General features: G+C 38.8%; 1 protein-coding gene and 1 pseudogene across 3 annotated transcripts in view; one reads left to right on the top strand and one right to left on the bottom strand.

Annotated features, from left to right (window-relative positions):
* The first annotated feature begins 5,251 nt into the window (after positions 1-5,251).
* Positions 5,252-11,949, top strand: LOC103711875 (uncharacterized; annotated as a pseudogene). Its single transcript, XR_015974207.2, has 7 exons — positions 5,252-5,493; positions 6,532-6,621; positions 6,729-6,858; positions 7,642-9,511; positions 9,852-10,005; positions 10,082-10,759; positions 11,104-11,949. The product of XR_015974207.2 is annotated as an uncharacterized LOC103711875 (transcript).
* Positions 11,950-13,071: 1,122 nt separating this feature from the next.
* LOC103711877 (tetraspanin-18-like) overlaps positions 13,072-19,189 on the bottom strand; it is a 10,547-nt gene continuing 4,429 nt past the window's right edge. The window contains exons 3-6 of one of the 2 annotated variants that reach the window (XM_008798188.6): positions 17,363-17,443; positions 17,148-17,252; positions 15,398-15,592; positions 13,072-13,416 (exon numbers count right to left, since the gene is read on the bottom strand). In XM_008798188.6, the coding sequence (XP_008796410.1) occupies positions 13,327-13,416; positions 15,398-15,592; positions 17,148-17,252; positions 17,363-17,443 (471 nt within the window). In that variant the 3' untranslated portion in view covers positions 13,072-13,326. Of the gene's footprint in view, positions 15,305-15,397; positions 15,593-17,147; positions 17,253-17,362; positions 17,444-19,189 lie in introns of both variants that reach the window. The other variant, XM_008798189.6, reaches the window with a different exon arrangement.

Here is a 19,189-nt window from a genome sequence, read left to right as displayed (position 1 = left end):
AAAATATGATGCATAAAACTGAATCTATTACAGATATTTCAATGTAGAAGTAAAATAATTTTCCATGTTGAATGCGAATTGTCAATAAAAAAAATTAAAACTTTGTTGCTTACCAATAAAAACATTTGGAACAGTGTATTGTCCAGTCAATCTTTCCAACACCTTTTGCAGTTGCAGCCCTTGGGGACCTGAAATTAAATGCCAATAATTGATCACAAATATTATTTTAATAAAACTTTAGCAGTCAATGATATCAAGGAATGCCAGCATTTAGTAACAAGTGCATTACAATTCCCAGTAGCACACTTTAACTGTGTGTAAACACATTTCCAATTAACTCAATCGCTTGGGCAACAGAGTTTATCACTTTATGTAACAAAACAAAGAACTTCAAATAAATAAGTAAACACAAAACAAAGCATAAGATGAAGCAATTAACTATTAACAACGACAGTCTACTGAAACAAATGATCATCATAGCCTTATAAATAGTTGAGTTCAAGGGACTTTTAGTCATATAAGTTCATTCTTCAACAGGTTTGAGTGAAGAAGGTCATTATGTAATTACAGATTTCTTATGCAGTAAGAAAGACTCTGGAGGATGGCCTTTCCGATTTTCCAAGCAAAGAAAAACAAAGAGTTGAATTTTGTAATATATTAGCTCTTTACATAATAGGATTTACAAGCCTCTTCATGTTATCTTACTCTTTTGGTCGCTAAGTTACAAAAATCAAAGACCATATGTATATCACATGACATTTTTGCATCTTGACATGATGTTAAGCAGAGATATTTAGAAGTAGTCCAATTACTCATATGTAGTTTTATGTCAGTGATGATTACGATAACTAGAATATAGAACACTGGAGAGGTTGAACCATTGTAGATCTAAACTGAAAAATTTCTCCCAATTCAGTGTTAGATTATCCAGTAAGTATATGGGCTTCAGACCACTTTGATCTGACTGCTTTCCACTACTTAAGTTGGAAACACTATTCTTGAGACAGAGTGCAAGGCATTGCCTAGGTCAGCTTTTGAATGAATGTTTTCAAATTTGGTTATGCGAGACGAAAAGCAGAACCTAAGAGCATTTTACATGAAACTGAGGAAGCTAAAAGGAGAATCAGAAGACTGAAGTTAAAAGCTTTAGGTTACGTTGGTGCAACTTTTGCACTGTGACTACCACTTGATGAGACAAATGTCAAACATTATGTAATTACCTAAAACTAGCATGGTGCTATTTGAGTCTATATTTCTTCCAAACTTTCTAGTCGATGTTCTAAACTACTATGGGCTGCAAAGCTCATTGCCTGTTATAATCAACTTATTTGGTAGGGGTCTGTAGAGAATGAGTGAGATTTATTTTGCACTTTGACTGCTATTTGATGAGACAAATGTCAGGCATTATGCAAGACAAATGTCAGGCATTATGCAACTCCCTAAAACTAGCATGGTATTATTTGAGTCCATATTTCTTCCGAACTTTCTAGTTGATGTTCTATACTGCTAAGGACTGCAAAGCCCATTGCCTGTTATAGTCAGAGAATTCTTATGAGATAGGGCCTACAGAGATCCAAATCATATCATCTAATTAAACCAATTGAAGTAATTAAACTATGTTTTTATATAACCATTGTTAGCACATTCTATATCAACAAAATTAATATAATATCTTCTTTTCAGGTTTTGCTCAACAAAAACGACATGGATTTTTAGTTTTATTTTAGAAAAAGTATATCTGTTGATATGAGTTATTTTCCAGATGTTCAGAGCATATCTATTTGCTGTGATAAAATAATGGAAAGATTTAAGTCTCATGAAAAATCCATTCAAAGTGTCGGACATGTTTTTGAGCCAATGCATGCGAGTACACTTCATCGCTCACAACATATCAAAAACACAAATGGCCAAAAGGAGAATGACATGCAATTCTTCAAGTCTCAACTGCATGAAGGCCTAAGCGTTTTTCCCTGATATGGATGATGGAGATCTTTTCGCTGTTTGACATACTTGATCTGTTATAGTTTGCTTCGAAGACCACAAAGTTCTGAAGGAGGAAATGCCCCGTTGAAACTCTACTTAGAGCGGTTGGAACAAAGGCTCTGCTGCTGCTTGATTCCTCTCGTGATACACATGACGATGGCCCGCTTCCGCTGGAAGATGTCCTTTAATAGCGGATTTCCTACGTTTCTGCATGTAAATATTAATGTGGTAGAATCCCGCTTAATCCAAATCTGCTGCGCCATGGAGTGGAGAGCCGCACTATCAAGGCCCACCCAAGTGGCCACGAATTCCGCGTAGCTTCACTATTAGAGAACACGAGGCCAGGCTCATAGCGATTGGGGCCGGAGAATTTTTGACACCTCAGTTCTCGAAGTCAATATCAGAGCGGCCTGGAAGGAAGTCACCTGTGCGAGGTAGGTTCTGGGGGCGGACTGCATCCTCCTCGAGGATAACTTGACCATGATGGTTGAGTGGATCCGGAGCCGAGGTCGTGATGCCGGCTTCAGATCGCTGCTACACGACATCCACAAGCTCTTAACCGAGTGTCATTGGTATAGAGCTACACATATCTATAGAGAGGCGAACAGTGCGGCTGACTGGGTGGCTTCATCCGTTGCCCATTACGCTAGAGGCTTCATCTGGGCTGATTGTGCAGTGGTGCCTCACATTTTGGGTTATCTTCTTTCTTCTGATTTAGCTGACTTCTCCCATATTCAACATGAGTAAGCTGCTGTTGTACCAAAAAAAAAAAAAAAAAAAAAAAAAAAAAAGAGAGGGTGGCCCTGCTCATCTCTTATCACAATCAATTGTAGCCTTGTCACCATGAACAGACCCATCAAAAATAACTTATAAACTAATATATGTTTGAAAGCCCATATAAACTCATATTGCACATGAGAGACATACGAAGATATTTGGTGCTAGACAACAGAGCGATTTTGTAGTCTGCAATTCATTAAATCGATATCTTGCAGCCACAACCTTAGCTCACAGAGAGTTAGGTTTGAGTACCAGCTGAGGCAAGAAGTTCCAATGAATGAAGATCTAGCCCACCATAGGGTTTAGGTGAGCATACAACGTCCCATGAGAGGAGATGCAATCCTCTTCGATCCGTCGAGTGGCCCTATAGAAAAGCTTGAAACTCATTCTCTAGCTGCCTGCACACTGAACTAGCTAGAAATGTGCACACAAGACATGGAATAAATGGGAAGAGATGACAATACCAACTGAAACAAGATTGCTTTCTCTGCAAAGGAGAGAGCCTTCCATTGCCAACTTCCAAAGCTATCTGCCACCATCCATTAGGAAATTGAATTCAGCTGGCATGAGCCTCATACTTGAGTGAAGGAATATCCAATTATTGCCACACATCCTTCTCTATTGGAATCTAAAGGATATGCCAAATCCGTGCCTTGATTGCAGTGGGGCTAAATGTGATATACGATTTGACAGTATGAATTACTTAACCTGATGAGGTACAGTAAAAGTTAATGAGTACCTTCAACTTCAAGCTAGCATAAGCAATATATATATATATATATATATATATATATATATATATATATATATATATATATATATATATTAGTGGTCTACATATTATTTTGATCTTAGACCTGTCTCTGTTGACCATGTTTGTTGACTTCTTTTCCTTTCGTTCTCCCTCCTGTATCTGATCATTTTCCTCTTTGGATGAAAATGTAGCAATCCTGTTGCTGTTTTTTAAATAAAAAATAAAATATTATAAAGAAAATCATGCTTCTAAAATAAGAAGTTCTTTTTGTAAGGTGCAAGCATACTAGATTTAATTCTTGGCATCCAAAAACACAAAAGCTGACATTATGGTTTTGTGACGGTCACTCTCGAAGTTTTAGGAGTCAATTTTAAAGTTTTAGGAAGCGCTACCTTTTATTTTTGAGTTCTTCTTAAATTATCTTATATGTTATTGATTTGTGCATTCGTGTCTTGTGCATGTAATCTATCAACATTTGCATGTGGTTTAGCATTTCACATGCTTCATAAGTAACAAAAAACCATCTAAATTTACTTCCAGGGAAGCTTTTGGCAGCATGGAGATTCACATTTATTTACATACTCAAAGATTTTGTTTATACGACAATTGGCAGTGTATATTTTCAAGGGACAGGTCCTGCTCGCTATATCGAACATCGCGAATCAAGATAACCAGATAATTTGCTCAAGCTCCTCACCTTGATATTGTGCGTATGTGGTGCCCAATCATCACATTGGGAAGGTTAGGCATGGCTCAATCATGCAAGGGCCTGCATACATTCACATAACAACTAGCAAATGGCACATAAGAGTAGTCCAATCATATGAATCATCATTAAAGGTAGCACTTCTCGATATTCCTATCACATGGACAAGCTGGAAATTCTGAGTCTTGGTAGGGAACATACAGCAACTTGCTAACAAGATAAGAGAAGGTTTAAGAGGATCAATTGGAGGATTGTTAAAAAAAAACATGAGAATGAGGGCGGCTTGTGTTGGCCTGGGGTATACTTGGCGGACTCTGCCAGCCAAAACTGTTATGCTGGAGGGAGATTCGGCGATGGTTATTAGTTGAATTCAGTAGAGCAAGGGTGGTGTGGGCGACTTTCACCCTCTACTTAAAGATATTCGGCCTATGGCCTACAATGGATTGGCCTTTCACGCAAAGTATGTATGTCATGAGACCAACAGAATAGCAGATTGGGTGGTTTCATATATGGCAAACCACTCCAGAGGCTATTTGGTTAGGAGAGAAGGAGTTGCCCGGTGCCCTCCGGAAAGTTTTATCTTTATATTTTTTTGGTAAAAAAAATACCGAGAGTTCCAATTATAAAGGGCGGCATTCCCATGCTGTTTAATTTTTGCAATAACAGTATTTTGTCAGCAACGCAGGGGCCTTGGATTTCCATAGGAACGGTATTATGTATTGCAGCAGTCCATCACAGAAGATAAGTGACGTAACTTGGATTTCCAGGTGCAAGTATATTAATTAATAAAATAATAGAAAAATTACAATTATATAATTATTATATTGACATTAGAAAACACTATATATATATATATATATATATATATATATATATATATATATATAATGATTTTTCGGCCACGTCCGAGGTTAAAAAAATTTTACGATAACAATTTTTTTTTAACATTTCGGCCACCCGTTCCGTTCGTAATCGAAACCGGGAGAACACCAAAATGAATAAATTCCCATCACGTCCGCCAGGTCGGCGGGCTCGAACTCCTTTGCCACGAACACTCCCCACCCGCACCTCTTTCCCCCCACAGCGAGTTGAGCGAGACCACGGTCCCCGATCGCGCCCCAGAATATGTTCCTTCGCCAAAACTTCCCCTGAAAAGAGCTTCGACGCCTCGCCGGAGACGACGGATTCCGGCGGTGACACGGTGGTTGCGGGGTCCCGATCGCCCGCGGCGGAGCAAGCGAGATGGGAGCTTTCTCCAGGAAAAGAAATGGTGCGAAAGGGATCTCCAACACCAGTTTTCGCTGCTTATTTTCGATCTTTTGCTTTTCTGGCGCCAGATTCCAAATGTCTGGTTAGCCGATTTGCCGCCCAATGTGTCCCCAGATCTCGATTGCCGGAGCTCTGGCGGAATGCAGTTTTTTTTTTTAAAGTGGATTTTGGAGTTTGGTTTTATTTTCTTTGATGAAATCTAGGGTTCTGGTGAACCTTCTCAAATTCTCTCTTTGATTGATTGATTCAATTTGGTGGAACCAGCGCTTTTTTTTGTTTTCAGCATTTTTGCTTATTTTAGGTGGGTTTCGGTGTTTGCTGTTCGGTTTTGGGCGTGGAATGGCTGACCTCGCTTCATACTGTGAAAGGGTTGAAAGTTGCCAAAAAAAGAAAAGGAAAAAAGAAATGAAAAGGTTGAAACTTTTCTAAGGTTCGACCCTACTTTTGGCTGTGCCGTCTGTTATTTTGATTGATTGCTTTGAATTTAGGGCTCATGGGCACCGAGCTCGTCCATAACATTTCTGCAGCGATCTTCTTTTCCCCTTTCTACCATCTTTCCGATAAATGCAGCTTTTGGTGTACGTTTTGTTACCTTAAATCCTTTGTTCTTGTGCATCTCCCACTTCACTTTTGAATCCATTATTTTAGTGTTCTTTTACCTTCCCCACTGTTTCCTTTCTCTTTTTCTGGCAGATTTGCTCTACTCGTGTATCTCCTTCCTTTTTTTGCAGCAACGAATCGTAAAATCTATGGTCCCATGTCCCATTTTATTTTTTGCTATTTTTATAACTAAAGCATGAAAGCCGCTATTTTTTCTTGTTTGCTCTCGAAATTTTACTTGAAAATCCTTTTTCCCCATAGGAATAGTTACAGTAAACTTTTTGAAGTTAAATATGGAATTCTTAAATGATAGTCGCTTCTGTTCTCATGTTTTAATGATGATATCTCTGTCTATAAATGCAAAATCTCTGCATTCTTATTCTGCGTTATGATAAATGCCAGCCGGTTTGATTAAGGGTGATAATATTATATTCATTAGGTTCCGATTTCCTTCTTGTAACATGAGGGCAGTGCCTCGGGCAGATCTCCCTTCGTCATATCTGTGAGGATGTCATGCTCTGTAACTTTGGTGGGTGATTTTAATTCCTCTCTGCTGATGATTTGTTGAGGGCGTAAGACAATGGAAAATATCATTTTTTTGACGGGTTCATCTTTCCTTCATTCAAACTTGCGGAGGTGAACAACAGACGGGGGAAGGATTTGCAGAAGCCATTTCCGGGATGTATGGGAAGGATGATCAACATATTTGACTTGAGTACCAGCATGGCAGGAACCAAGCTGCTCACTGATAAAGCACATAGCAATGGTATTTACTGTCCTTAAAAACAATACTATCTGTGTCTTTTTTATTGCTTTGTTTTAAATTTCTGTGCTGTCCATAAGGCATTATAGAATATTTGAAATCATAATTCTTCACCTTTGTTTTACCAATTTTCTTTACTAAGAGAGGTAAAAGGCATCTTGAAGCATATAGAAATGATTAAGCCATTGGTGGATGATTATGCTTTCAGTATGTTTCTGCTTGTGGTAAAATTTGTCATCAACGTTGCAGAATCTTGTCCGAACAAAGATATCTAACCTTAAGCAAACCTCCTCCCCTCCTTTTGTTTAGAATGCTACCTTTTTTTTTTTTTATAATTCACATAGGTTTGAAACTAGTACTTCATCTTCTTCTGCTATCTGTGTTAATTCAGCCTGCGTAACTTCCTTCCTCCTGGGGGATGGTAGCTGGAGCTTTTATTAGATTCGGTGCAGTTTCTTTCTTCTTGTTCTTAAGTTTACTTTTTGATTGCAAATTTTTTTTCCTTTTTCTCTTACAAGAAAAGGCTAGGGATTGCAAATCCAGTTGCATCGATGTTCTCACTTTTTATGCATTTTTTTTAGCTGATCTCTTTCCTCTATGCCCATTTCATAGCTGCAACCTATCATATTTTTTGTTGTTTGTTTATTGGTGGAACTGGCATTTGGCTTCTGCTTAAGTTCTTAATCACAATCCAGCTGCTATTGACACGGAAGAAGCCTCTTTTCTTGTTTTGAAATTGTAAAGAAAGAACCACATAATGTATTCTGATTTATGTTTTCACTACAGAACCAGTGAACTAAGGAAAAGTTCCTTTAACAAGAACTCGGGTGGAACACCAATGAAGATGCTTATACAAGAGGAGATGTGGAAAGAAACAGAGTTGAAGCAGAAGCCTCCAAATGTTGTTGCTAGACTCATGGGGCTTGATTCCTTGCCAGTGCAGCCATCATTTTTAACTGTTAAAAAAAGCTTCCAAGAGGACTATTCACACCGTATGGCAGGAGCGCTTCGGGGTCATCGGTGGCAACAAGATGAGTATTTTCACAATCCAGTGCGTTGTGAAATTCCCCATGAAAAGAATGAATACAAAGATGTATATGAAGTCAGGCAGCAACCATCAAAGATTAGTCATATTAAGGATCAGCGACCACAGAAAGGAAGATATGATGAGAACTCATATGAAAAGAGAATGACTCTTGTTCGCCAGAAGTTCATTGAAGCAAAGCGTTTAGCCACAGATGAAAACCTCATTCAGACGAAGGAGTTTCAAGGTGCACTCGAGGTTCTGAGTTCAAACAGAGATGTATTCCTCAAATTTCTCGAAGAACCAAATTCCCTGTTTTCAAAGCATATACACAAACTCCAGATCATCTCTCCACCTCAGACAAAGCGCATAACTATACTGAAACCATCAAAAAACAGTGAGGTGAAGTGTGACAAAAGTGTGGAAAAACAACTGTTCTCAGCTGTTGAAGAAAGCAAATGTGATGCAAATAAGCACTATTGGACCCCTAGTTTCTCTCATGCAAAAGCTCATAATCAATCTCAACCAACCAGGATAGTAGTTTTAAAGCCTAGCCCAGGAAAGCTTCACGATGTAAATAATACAGTTAAATTCACAACATCTTCAACAGAACAGCTTGGGGACCGAGATTCTTATGAAGCTTTGGGAACTGATGGAGTCGCAGGGTCAAGAGAAATAGCCAAGGAGATTACTCGTCAGATGCGAGAAAACCTAAGCAGTAACCGAAGGGATGAAAAAACTTTGTTGTCTTCGGTATTATCGAATGGATTTGTTGGAGATGAGAGCTCATTCAATAGGTCTGAAAGTGACTGCATGGATGAAGAGGGTGGTAACTTGAGTGACTCTGAGACTGTCACCCCAACTTCACGGCGCTCTTGGGATCGCGTCAATAGCATTGGCAGTCCTTACTCAATCTCATCTGTAAGTCGAAAATCATATTCACCTGAGTCATCAGTAATCAGGGAAGCCAGAAAACGGCTTTCAGAGAGGTGGGCATTGGTGGCATCAAATGTAAATAATCAAGAACAAAGACAAACAAAGAGAAGCTCAAGTACCCTAGGTGAGATGCTTGCCATTCCTGAGGTACAGAAAGAAGAGGAGAATAGTTGGGGGTTTACTGTTTCGAGCAGCAGGCAATGTGACGGAGAACAAAACCTTAAAGTACTATCACCTTGTTTGTCTGCAGGCGGGGTAAAGGAAGGATGTAGTGGGGAGTTCTCCTCTAGGAATTTGTCAAGGTCAAGATCTGTCCCATCTTCTTCAGCTTATGAAATCACTGAGTTGAATGTGGGTGTTTCTGATGCTTTTATTAGCAAACCCATTGTTCATAACGAGATTGCTAAGTCAAAGAGTGGCAGGTCATCTTTCAAAGGGAAAGTTTCCAGTTTGTTCTTCTCTAGAAATAAGACACAAGGTCAGGAGAAATCTATTCCATCTCCTTCGGTGGGTTGTGATGATAGGCTTCAGCCTGGTAGTGCTGAGGTTGATAGTAAAAGAAATGGTCTTTTACTTTCTGTTAATGACAATCAACATAAGCAAACTGCACTGTTTAGTGCACATAAAAATTCTGGCGGGGCTTTCTCTCTGACTACAGTTATTGATGTACCAAATCAAGGCACTTTCAATGCCAAGGTATTGGATTTTTACTATCTTGAGTCTGGTAGGAGTTCATCTTTCTGTGAATCAATCATACTAGAAAAATGATAAACAAGTAAAAGCTGGTTGGTGGTAATTTCCTGACTCATCCATATTTTGTTCCGTTTTCTTCGTCCTTTTTTTTAGCATTTGTTTGTTTTCAGCATATCAATGCTGTTCTTTTCCCCTTATTTTATAAACAGTGGAGAGGGAAACTGTTAATGCTGCACATTAAATTTCTAATGCCTGTTGAACTACCACATACTTGTTCTTAGATATCGCTATTTTTCTTTTATTTCTCCAATTTCCTACTTAGAATTGGTGTTTACATTATCAGGGGGCTCATTATCTTGAAAAGCCAATGACATGCGGAAACTCCAGGGAGAACCAGGACCACCCCAGCCTTGTTTCAATTCTACAAGCACCAGTTGTTGATGATGTCAACAATAAAATGTCCCAGGCTTCTAAAAGCCATACTGCTGGACATCTACGTAAGTGTAGTCATAACTACCACTGCAGATCTTCAAGTCCCATACACTAACTGGTATCTGTTCCTGCTTCCTTCAGAAGCTCTCTCTAGGTCTCCACCGATTGAGTCGATTGCTCGTTCCTTATCATTCAACTGCTCCAAGTTGGGAACAATGTTGGCAGGTCCCCTAAAACCTTCCAGACTTCTGCCCAGGGTAGAAGAAGAACAAGAACGATTTATGCTTGTCCAGAAGTTGCTGTCATCTGCTGGCTTTCGTGATGAGAAGTCTGACATGATATTCACCAGATGGCATTCACTTGACAGCCCTTTGAATACAATGCTACTGGACAAATATTTGGATAAGAAAGAAGCAGCAGCTAAGTGCAGGGTGTGGCGGTCAAACCAGAGGCTCCTATTCGATTGTGTCAATGCAGCATTGCTAGATATTGGTCGAACTGCCATATTGGCTTCATATCCATGGGCTGGAGCATGTCGGGGGGCTTGGGAGGATGGTCCAGCTGGTGATTTGGTGACTCAGAAAGTGTGTGAACTTGTGAGAAATTGGTACTCCGGTGAAGAGAAGTCTGTGCCTGGTGGGCCCGGTGGCGTCAGTCTTATGGTAGATAGAGTGGTTAAGAGAGAAATGGCAGGAAGAGAATGGGCAGAATTGATGTGGCTGGAAATTTTTGAGTTCAGCAAGGATATCGGTGGTCTGGTGTTGGAGGAGTTGTTTGAGGAGGCATTGTCAGATTTTACTTGTGGGTGATTGAAATGAGGCACGTATCTCCTCTCTTTTTTTTCTTCTTGTCCTAACGGTCTTTGCTATTTTTGTTGTTATCCCCCCTGCTAATACTAGTGGCCGTCTAATCCATAATATATATCCATATAAGGCCCAAGTTGCAATGTATGTGCATTGTTTGCTATTTGATTTTTACTCATAAATGAACGGTCTGTGCTTCAACTCTCCAAGGTGACACACATGCATTATTTATAATTTTATGTTAGGATCTTAATTTCTTTCCAAGAGTCCGCATCATACAGATACTACCAATGATTTCTAGTTAGATTTCTTTTTCTTGGTTTTATTAACTCATCCGGTATTATTTTGCTTGTGATACAGATGCTCACAAGGGATACAAAAAAGTAGATGCTGCAGAACTGAAGCAGAAAATGTGTTATCTACCGAGTTACAGTTATCTTGACGTGTCAGTATCCTGGGTGTGACTCAAAAGAAAAAAAGAAAAAAAAAAAGATCAGGTCCTGTTCCAAGGGTTTTTTATTTGTGTGTGTGTGGCGCTTATCACTGATGATGAGGATTTTACGTCTTATTTTTTTCCATTGAGAAAATATAAAAGAAAGGATCATGTAGCATCCTTTCTTTTCCCTTTAATCTGACGGCATCAACAGTAGATTTGTCCCAAGTTTGACAGCTTTGAGTTATTTGAGGAAGCGACGGAGTAACTAGTCTTCACAAAGCCTTTATGTTTGGTGGCATGCTAGTATTAAAATGGTGCATGCCATTATGATACTGTAGTTCCCTTATTAGAATAGTATTTTTGCATGCAGATTCGTCTCCGAGATGAAGATTCCTCGGCACGTGAAATATGATGCAGCCTTGTCGGTCTCTGTATTAGCATGTTTCAGATGCATCGAATGAATGAAAAAAACAATAAAGTTGTAGATGCGTCCGAAGATGCTTTTATAGATTTTGTTGTATCTAGCAGAAGCTCACACATGGCAGCAATGTAAAGCTGTCTCGGTGAGGTTCCCTTGGTCTTATGTGCTCGTCTCTTCTCAGAAATAAGCCAGCAAGCAATCACCACTTGGGATGGTCCGACTTGCCAAAATGCGAGCCTGACTCTACAGGCCTGGGAAATCAGCCTGTAGCTATAGGGGAAGTTTGAATTTTTGATGGACGGTACATCGCATTTACCATTTCTGATTGAAAGAACATCGTATTTACTCATCGTCCTGCATCCCCACACTCGGTTAGCTTTCCACTGTCCATTCAGCTGGCCTAAGCTAATTAATATTGCCAGCTGATCCATCTTATGATCGGTTGACGTCTGGAATCTGAAGCTAATATTGCCAATCCGATGCCTGAAACTGTTTTCACTGCAACAAGAATCTAAAGGTCAGAATCGTGCTAACAATAATTAGGATTTCATCAAAATTCTAGTATCATTGCCATGCATTCGGCATTTCATTTAGTATTAATTCAACGTGGGAGTCATGCGAGAATACATGAGCTGAACATGGTATCTGGTGCGGTCAATAAATTATCATGAACTTGCATAGTTCTCTTAAATCATCATTCAATATCACGAAACAATTTGCATCAAAATTGTTACTCTAAAAGTTATACATCAAAGTAGGATCTGAGCTTCAATCAGAATCTACCACAGCACGACAGACCCGGAGCCTTATTCTCAAACTCCCAAACATACCAACTACCTTCCAATCTACTTTCAAAATATAGAAAATACACCTGCCATGTGAAACCACATATGAAACCAGCCAAAGATGAATTTATAAGAAAAGTACCTTAGCTCCCTGGGAGATTTGACTAGAATTGTAACGTATCATGATTACTTAATTATTGAATGATAACGAGACTCTGTGAGACTACTTATGATTCTGATAATATTGTAACATGCCCTGGAGGCTTTGCTTCCCTGACCATTTGTCTAGATCAACTGCTGCCAGCGAAGAAAAAAAAAATGTTTTCTTCGCATCTTTTTTTCTGTGACTGAAAATGGAGGGCTCGGCAAACACCAATCATGCAAGGCAGCAATACCAGAGACCTACTGTCGCACCAGAAAATCCACATGCTGGTTGATACCATCTAAACTTAGATATGATCCATCCACATGAAAAGCTTGCCGTTACCTGCAAGAAGATCTCCGTTTCCATTCAAGTGGTATCCTTTAGGAGACGGGAGATTTTCTAAATGGTGCCTGAAACAACTACAGCATCAATGGTCCCGGAGACAGCCAGCTACATTTCGCTGCCTCAGAAATTCTAGCGGCCTACAGTCTAATGCACAAAGAGAGGAATCTGACAAGTGTCAAAGTAGCCACAACACCAATCAACAGCAAAATCCTCAATGGCCCAATCGATGTTTGAAAACATATCATGTGATACAACCGACCATAGGGTCCCAGAAACTAATATATGACGATTTAACAGCATGACAAGATATTAACAGCATGATATCTACAGCCCCGTGGAAGGTGCCGACCCCAGCTCCCCAGCTATATAGAGAATGATTATACTACAACGGATCAAACTGTTCTAACGACAAAAGATGCTTGCAAACACTGGCGGGTTTGTATTCAATTGCTTACAAGATGGAGCACTGCTTTCTGTTATCACTGTTGCTGCTTGCAGACAGTGCTGTCTTCTGATCTACACCATTGTATGAGAGCTCGCTCTGGTTCAATCCATACCGCAACAAAAAAAAGAGGAGGAAAGAGGAGTATATCAGATGCAATAAATAAAGAAACACAGCTTCATATATTTGTTGTGTGTAGAAAAGAATAAATGTTGCAACAACATCCATGTGACATCACCCTTAAAGAATAATATGATGAGAACAAGGACCATCGGGCGCTTGACAAACTGTTTGCACTTTCATTTTGCATCAAATCATTGGAACAGTAGCCATGAGTACAACATTCCCAGGTCCTAATCGGACTAAACAACACAGTATTCAAAGGATTTTCCCTTTTTTCAAGGGCACAGAAGCTTACAATTATGTCATCATGTGAAATGTAAGAATTACTGAACATATTAGATTGGAGTTGAAGCTCAATTATGCAAAAATGTTTAATGGAAGATCTGCGCTAAGGCCACATGCTCAAGTTGGTGAAAAATATCTAAACATGACAAATACATATAACATGGGTAAGGCCCACAGTTTCCTAGGTGGACCTGCAGAATAAAGCAACCATGTTGGCACATGCCATGTGTAAGGGTTTTTTTTTAAAAATCAATAAATATAGAAAAGGTGTGTAAGAGTTTTTCACTCAAATGCTCATGAAGGTACGAGATGCCTCTTAATGGAATACTCAAACAAAAGCAAGTTGAAAAGCCGAAAATAAGAATGTAAACCCCTCCCATCAAGTAACCAAATTACTTAGTTATAGTGGATGATCCTTCATTTTGACAAGGGGCATCTAGTCACACCCTTCTGAGGTTTGAAAAGGGCTCTGACGTTAAAATACACATGCTCCAGATTTTCTCAGGTTAAATTCTAACCTAAATCCTGTTCATGGCTTAAAGTGTATTTTCCACCAAGAACAAGAATAATATAACATCTCCAGTTGGGTCTCAAACTTCCTGATCAACAAGCATTAGAAATTTTAAGAAGAAAAGAACAAGTACAACGTACTGTTGAATGTGAAGTCTTAGAATAAGTGCCAGTAGCAATTTTTAGCTTTATGTATACCTTAAGAACCAACAACTTACGACCTAACAAATCAAACAGAAACAATGAAAGTTGTAAATAGGATCAAAATGCACCAGTCACCTTGCTTATGCAATAAGCAGTCTTATCCATGTAAATCAATGAGCAGGTATTTGTCATCTTATTTAACATTACGGCATGGAGCCATGGACTCTTATAAACTGCCAGGTAGACAACAGCTTGAGCTCACAAACCATTTGTTCTACATTTATCTAAGCATCATGATATCTCAATGGAGCATATGAAGCCAGCATTGCTTTGGATTATATGAAACCATGTTTATGATCCATATACATGTCTGATCTTTTAGTGACAGATCCATGTTCCAAATTTCTACTAACTTCTAAAATGAAATGTCTAGTCCAATTTTATTCTAATATTTTCAATTGCTAGTGCTGATCAATTTAAATTTAGAAGATGAATTTTGGTGGTGTTTTTTTGGGGGGGTGAGGGGTTGGGAATCTAGCTCAACTGATCAGCAAAATCCAGAAACTTGACCAAACATGACATATAGAACAAGGGAACTTAGGAAGATAGAAAGCAAGAGCAACTCATTTAAAATTCATAAAATGTAAGGAGTCTTATCCCATCAACCTCGGTTTGCTAATTGGACCCTTATAAACTAGGAACTGCCTTTAAATTATTTCTCACTATGATATCCAGGTCATTTTTTGATTTCCTCTGGCAGTGCTGCAAATGTGCCACCCATATTAGTGATCTTCCTTCACTTGTGCTCTACCGGTGCTACTCCCAGTGCTTCTCTAATCTACTAATTTACTGATTAGTCTTCCATAAATCCACCTCAACATCCTCAACTTGTTACTCTTCACTGTTCGAAGGCCATTTAACTTCCCTACATTCAAATTTCAGATGATGGAGCTTATAATATAATTAGGAAAATGCCAGATGAATAAGGAAAAAAGTTTAATCTAAAACAGTGAAGTACCTTTTGTCTCATTTGTGGACTCAAGAAGTCTGAGTGAATCCCTTTGCTGCCAACAGAAGTTGTAGCATAACTAGGGCCACCTTGTGGGTCTAAAAGTGGCCTCCTTATAACTACGAAATCTTCATCACTATCATAGTCTACTCTTCTGGCTGCAACCATGGCTCGCAAAATCATTGCCAAAAGAAGGGAGAATGCCTGCACAAAGAATGGAAAAGGACATGTAACAAAACGTAAAATTTGCAGACAATGCTTTATGATGTCTTCACTCAATAGCACCCTGTCTGCAGCAAGTTCCTAAACACTAATACATCAATATAAACATTTAAGAGTAGGAAAAAGGAAAAAGCAGGGGTGGCAATTTATGACTTAACCCGTCAACCCGACCTACAATTGACCTGCTGAAGTAGGTTCAGGTTTGGCATAAATAGGTTTGGGTCATAAACGGGTCAACCCGTCTAGATCTATTTATTAAATGGGTCGCATTTAGGTTTAGACCTTTGACCTGTTTAATAATTGAGTCGCATCATGACTCGAGCTATTTAACCTGCTTAAGTTCTGTTTAACTCATGTAAAACCTGCTTGACTCGTTTCTATCCTATTTAGCCTAACTCGCTTAACCTGTTTAACCTATTGAAATTCATTTAATCCATTAAAAACCCACTTAATCTATTTAACCCGTTTACCCTAACTTGACCTGTTTAATAAATAGCTTATGCGGGTCGGGTCAGGTTAGCCATTTAGTAAACAGATCAGATTCAGATCTAAATTTTTGACATGTTTAAAAAATAGATCAAGTTTGGGTTTACGAATATTTGACCCGACCTGCATCCAACGTGACCCATATCTGACCTGACCCGATCTTATTGTCACCCCTATGAAAAAGTGGGGACTAGCCCAGATAGTGCAAACAAATGCATGTTAATTAAATTACAAATAAAATTTGAAAACCTTTTCTCTTGTGCATGCATGTACCACTTTCTGCATGTTGATCCTATCATCACCCCCATGAAAAAGTGGGGGCTAGCTCAGATCGTGCAAACAAATGCATGTCAATTAAATTACAAATAAAATTTGAAAACCTTTACTCTTGTGCATGCATGTAAACCTTTCTGCAAGCTTGCGTGTTTGCGCACACTCTTCTTATGTGTATTGTCTATCCATGTCTGCATGCATGTGCATATGCAAGTGTGCATGAATGCGTATTATGGGCATGCATTTGCAAGTGCATGTGTTTATGTACCACCAAAAAGTTAAAACTAGACTACTCCAATCCCCGAATTAAGACCATTAGTACCAAACTGAAGTCAGAGCAAAATTTGGGGAATCTAGCTCATGCTTGTTCTTGGCATTTGCATTCTTTGATGGGCTTGCCAAAATTTTGATTGATGATAACGACAACCTCCATAAAATTGTGAACAGGAAAAAATACCTAACAAAATAGTCACAAAAAATTTCATGTAGTATTCACCATACCGGTGCATACCACACTGTATCAAGCATCATATCGTACCAATATTGAACTAATACTATTGGTGTGTTGAACCGACCATACGGTCAATGTACCAACATGGTACCCGTACAGGTGCCAAACTAATATTGCAAACCTTGGTTTCATGCATTGCATCTTAGTCATACGAGTTGGCACTTAATACCAATTGTCCATCAAATGAATCCATGCCAAATGTCCATTGAATGAGACATTATGTTTCAACAGTTTCAACAAATTTAAGGATAAGAAAAAATTGCATACCTGAATAACAATCACAGTTACAGCAACCCACTTGCATATATCCATATTCTCTTTTATAAATGCACAAAACCTTTTCAGTTCTCCGGTAGAGTCATATGGAAGATCCTGCGTAGCCATGATGAGGCAGCAGATTTCAAATAGCAATGGATGGAGGCATAAAATCCTCTATCAAATTAAAAGTTGTTATTTTCAAATCTTATAGATCACATATTTACCTCTTCCCAATGTTTGTCGAATACCAGTGCACCCACTAAAGCTGCTTCTAATAAAATAAGTACGATAGCCAATACTGCAAACTGTGGTTGATCCAAGTCAAGGTAAACTAAGAGGGCATTGAGTTCCATGTAATGCTGACTTTTAATAAACATTAACCTAGGATCATTACATCCAAAGAAGGCAATTTTGTAAGGACAATTTCTAACAAGAAAACCATGACTGAAACATTTAAAAACAACAAGAAATGCTGACAGTGCCTTCCAAAACCAAAATGAAAGAAAGTGTGCAACTTTCTGGCTGTTTATTATAAGCGTACAAGCCAAGCCACAAACCCAGCAAGATTTGCCCCAACCACTATAGCACGTATGACACATTATATTGAGGAACATGTTGCACTGTCTACAGAATTCTCAACTAGACATTGGAAAACCTGAAGAAGTGCAACAAGTTTTGCACATGCGGCGAGAAGCTCTTCACATTTTTGTTGCTGACAATGACAACCCGCTCCCTGAAAGAGTAGCTGAAAAAAGGTGGCATGGTGTGATGCAGGCATGCACACTGCTGCATCAATGTGATAATTAAGTCAAAATGAATGAGGCGATGAATGTAACTTAAATTTGTTCTGCTACATTCTACAAATGAGGTTTAAAAAATTGACAGATTTGTTTGAATTCCTTTAAGTCAGGTAAGTTGATGTAATCCAATTGGTGGATCAGAAGAGTAGGTCCTGCCTGCAAGGTACTGTACGTATTTTTGAAAGACTAGAGAAAAGAATGCAATCAATTTTGTGTGTCAACATTTAAAGTAGACTGAATTTTTTTCATGCCAATCCTCAAGGCTTTACTGCAGCTCCTACAAAGATCCCTCAGAGATGAAAAAACAATAAGCTTGTTGGTAATTGCTTTCAATGTGAAGAGATTATATTTCCATCAAAAAAAAGGCGGTGAAGAGACTAGATGTACAACTAGCATACAGCCAAATAGCTGATGTTATTAGCAAGTGAAGATAAGAAAGCAATGGCATAAAGTCAACTTTGAAGATGAAGCACAAATTTTGTGCTGGAAAGAATAATGGAAAGTGGAGTTCTGTGAAGAACTGACCAGTTCATAAAGAATTATAACTGTGGGTGTAAATCATTTTTCAAATGACGGAGACAGGTTGTGAGATTTTGTACACACTGGAACTATGTGGAGGTAGAACAGAGAATGACTAATTTTCCAGAATGATATATCATAACTTATTCCAATGATGAGCAAAGAATGTTTTATTTATCCTTGACCAAATGTCATCAATGGGTGCCTAGTGGTCAATCATCAAGATTACAATTATAGCAGATGCCATACTCCATCATCCCAAGTACACCTTTCCACCATCCACCAACAAGTTCCATAAGGAACAAACAAAGTAAGACCCCCAAACCTCCACATCAATTTCCTTCATTTATCAATTACCTTCCCTAGATCTTGCGAGGATATACACAGACAAACATTATTGCTCACAGGAACCTCCTCATTTGAGTGATGATGAGGCACTTACAACCAGCAACCCTCTGACTTTCAAAATCCATGTTGCCACTGCTTTGTCATGATCAGACACCAAAGCCACAAGTTCAATAATCAGTACTCTATGTCAAGTTAACCCTTGTTGTATGTCTCCCAATGTTGAACCTATGTGAAAATTTCCGTTCTTTATTTCTTTCTAACAATGCCTCTGCTCAGATGAAAGAATAGCAACTGCTTGAGCATCCTGGTGCTCCTAAAACACCTTCTAGTCACTATTTTCTCCTACAAAAGCCATCACTTTAATACCTTGGTCCCTAAAACATT

The sequence above is a fragment of the Phoenix dactylifera genome, chromosome 16 (genome assembly GCF_051530095.1).
Source record: "Phoenix dactylifera cultivar Ajwa chromosome 16, Ajwa_hap1_PhDact_Kaust_v1.1, whole genome shotgun sequence".
NCBI lineage: Eukaryota > Viridiplantae > Streptophyta > Magnoliopsida > Arecales > Arecaceae > Phoenix > Phoenix dactylifera.
This window is presented reverse-complemented; position numbering and strand designations above follow the sequence as displayed.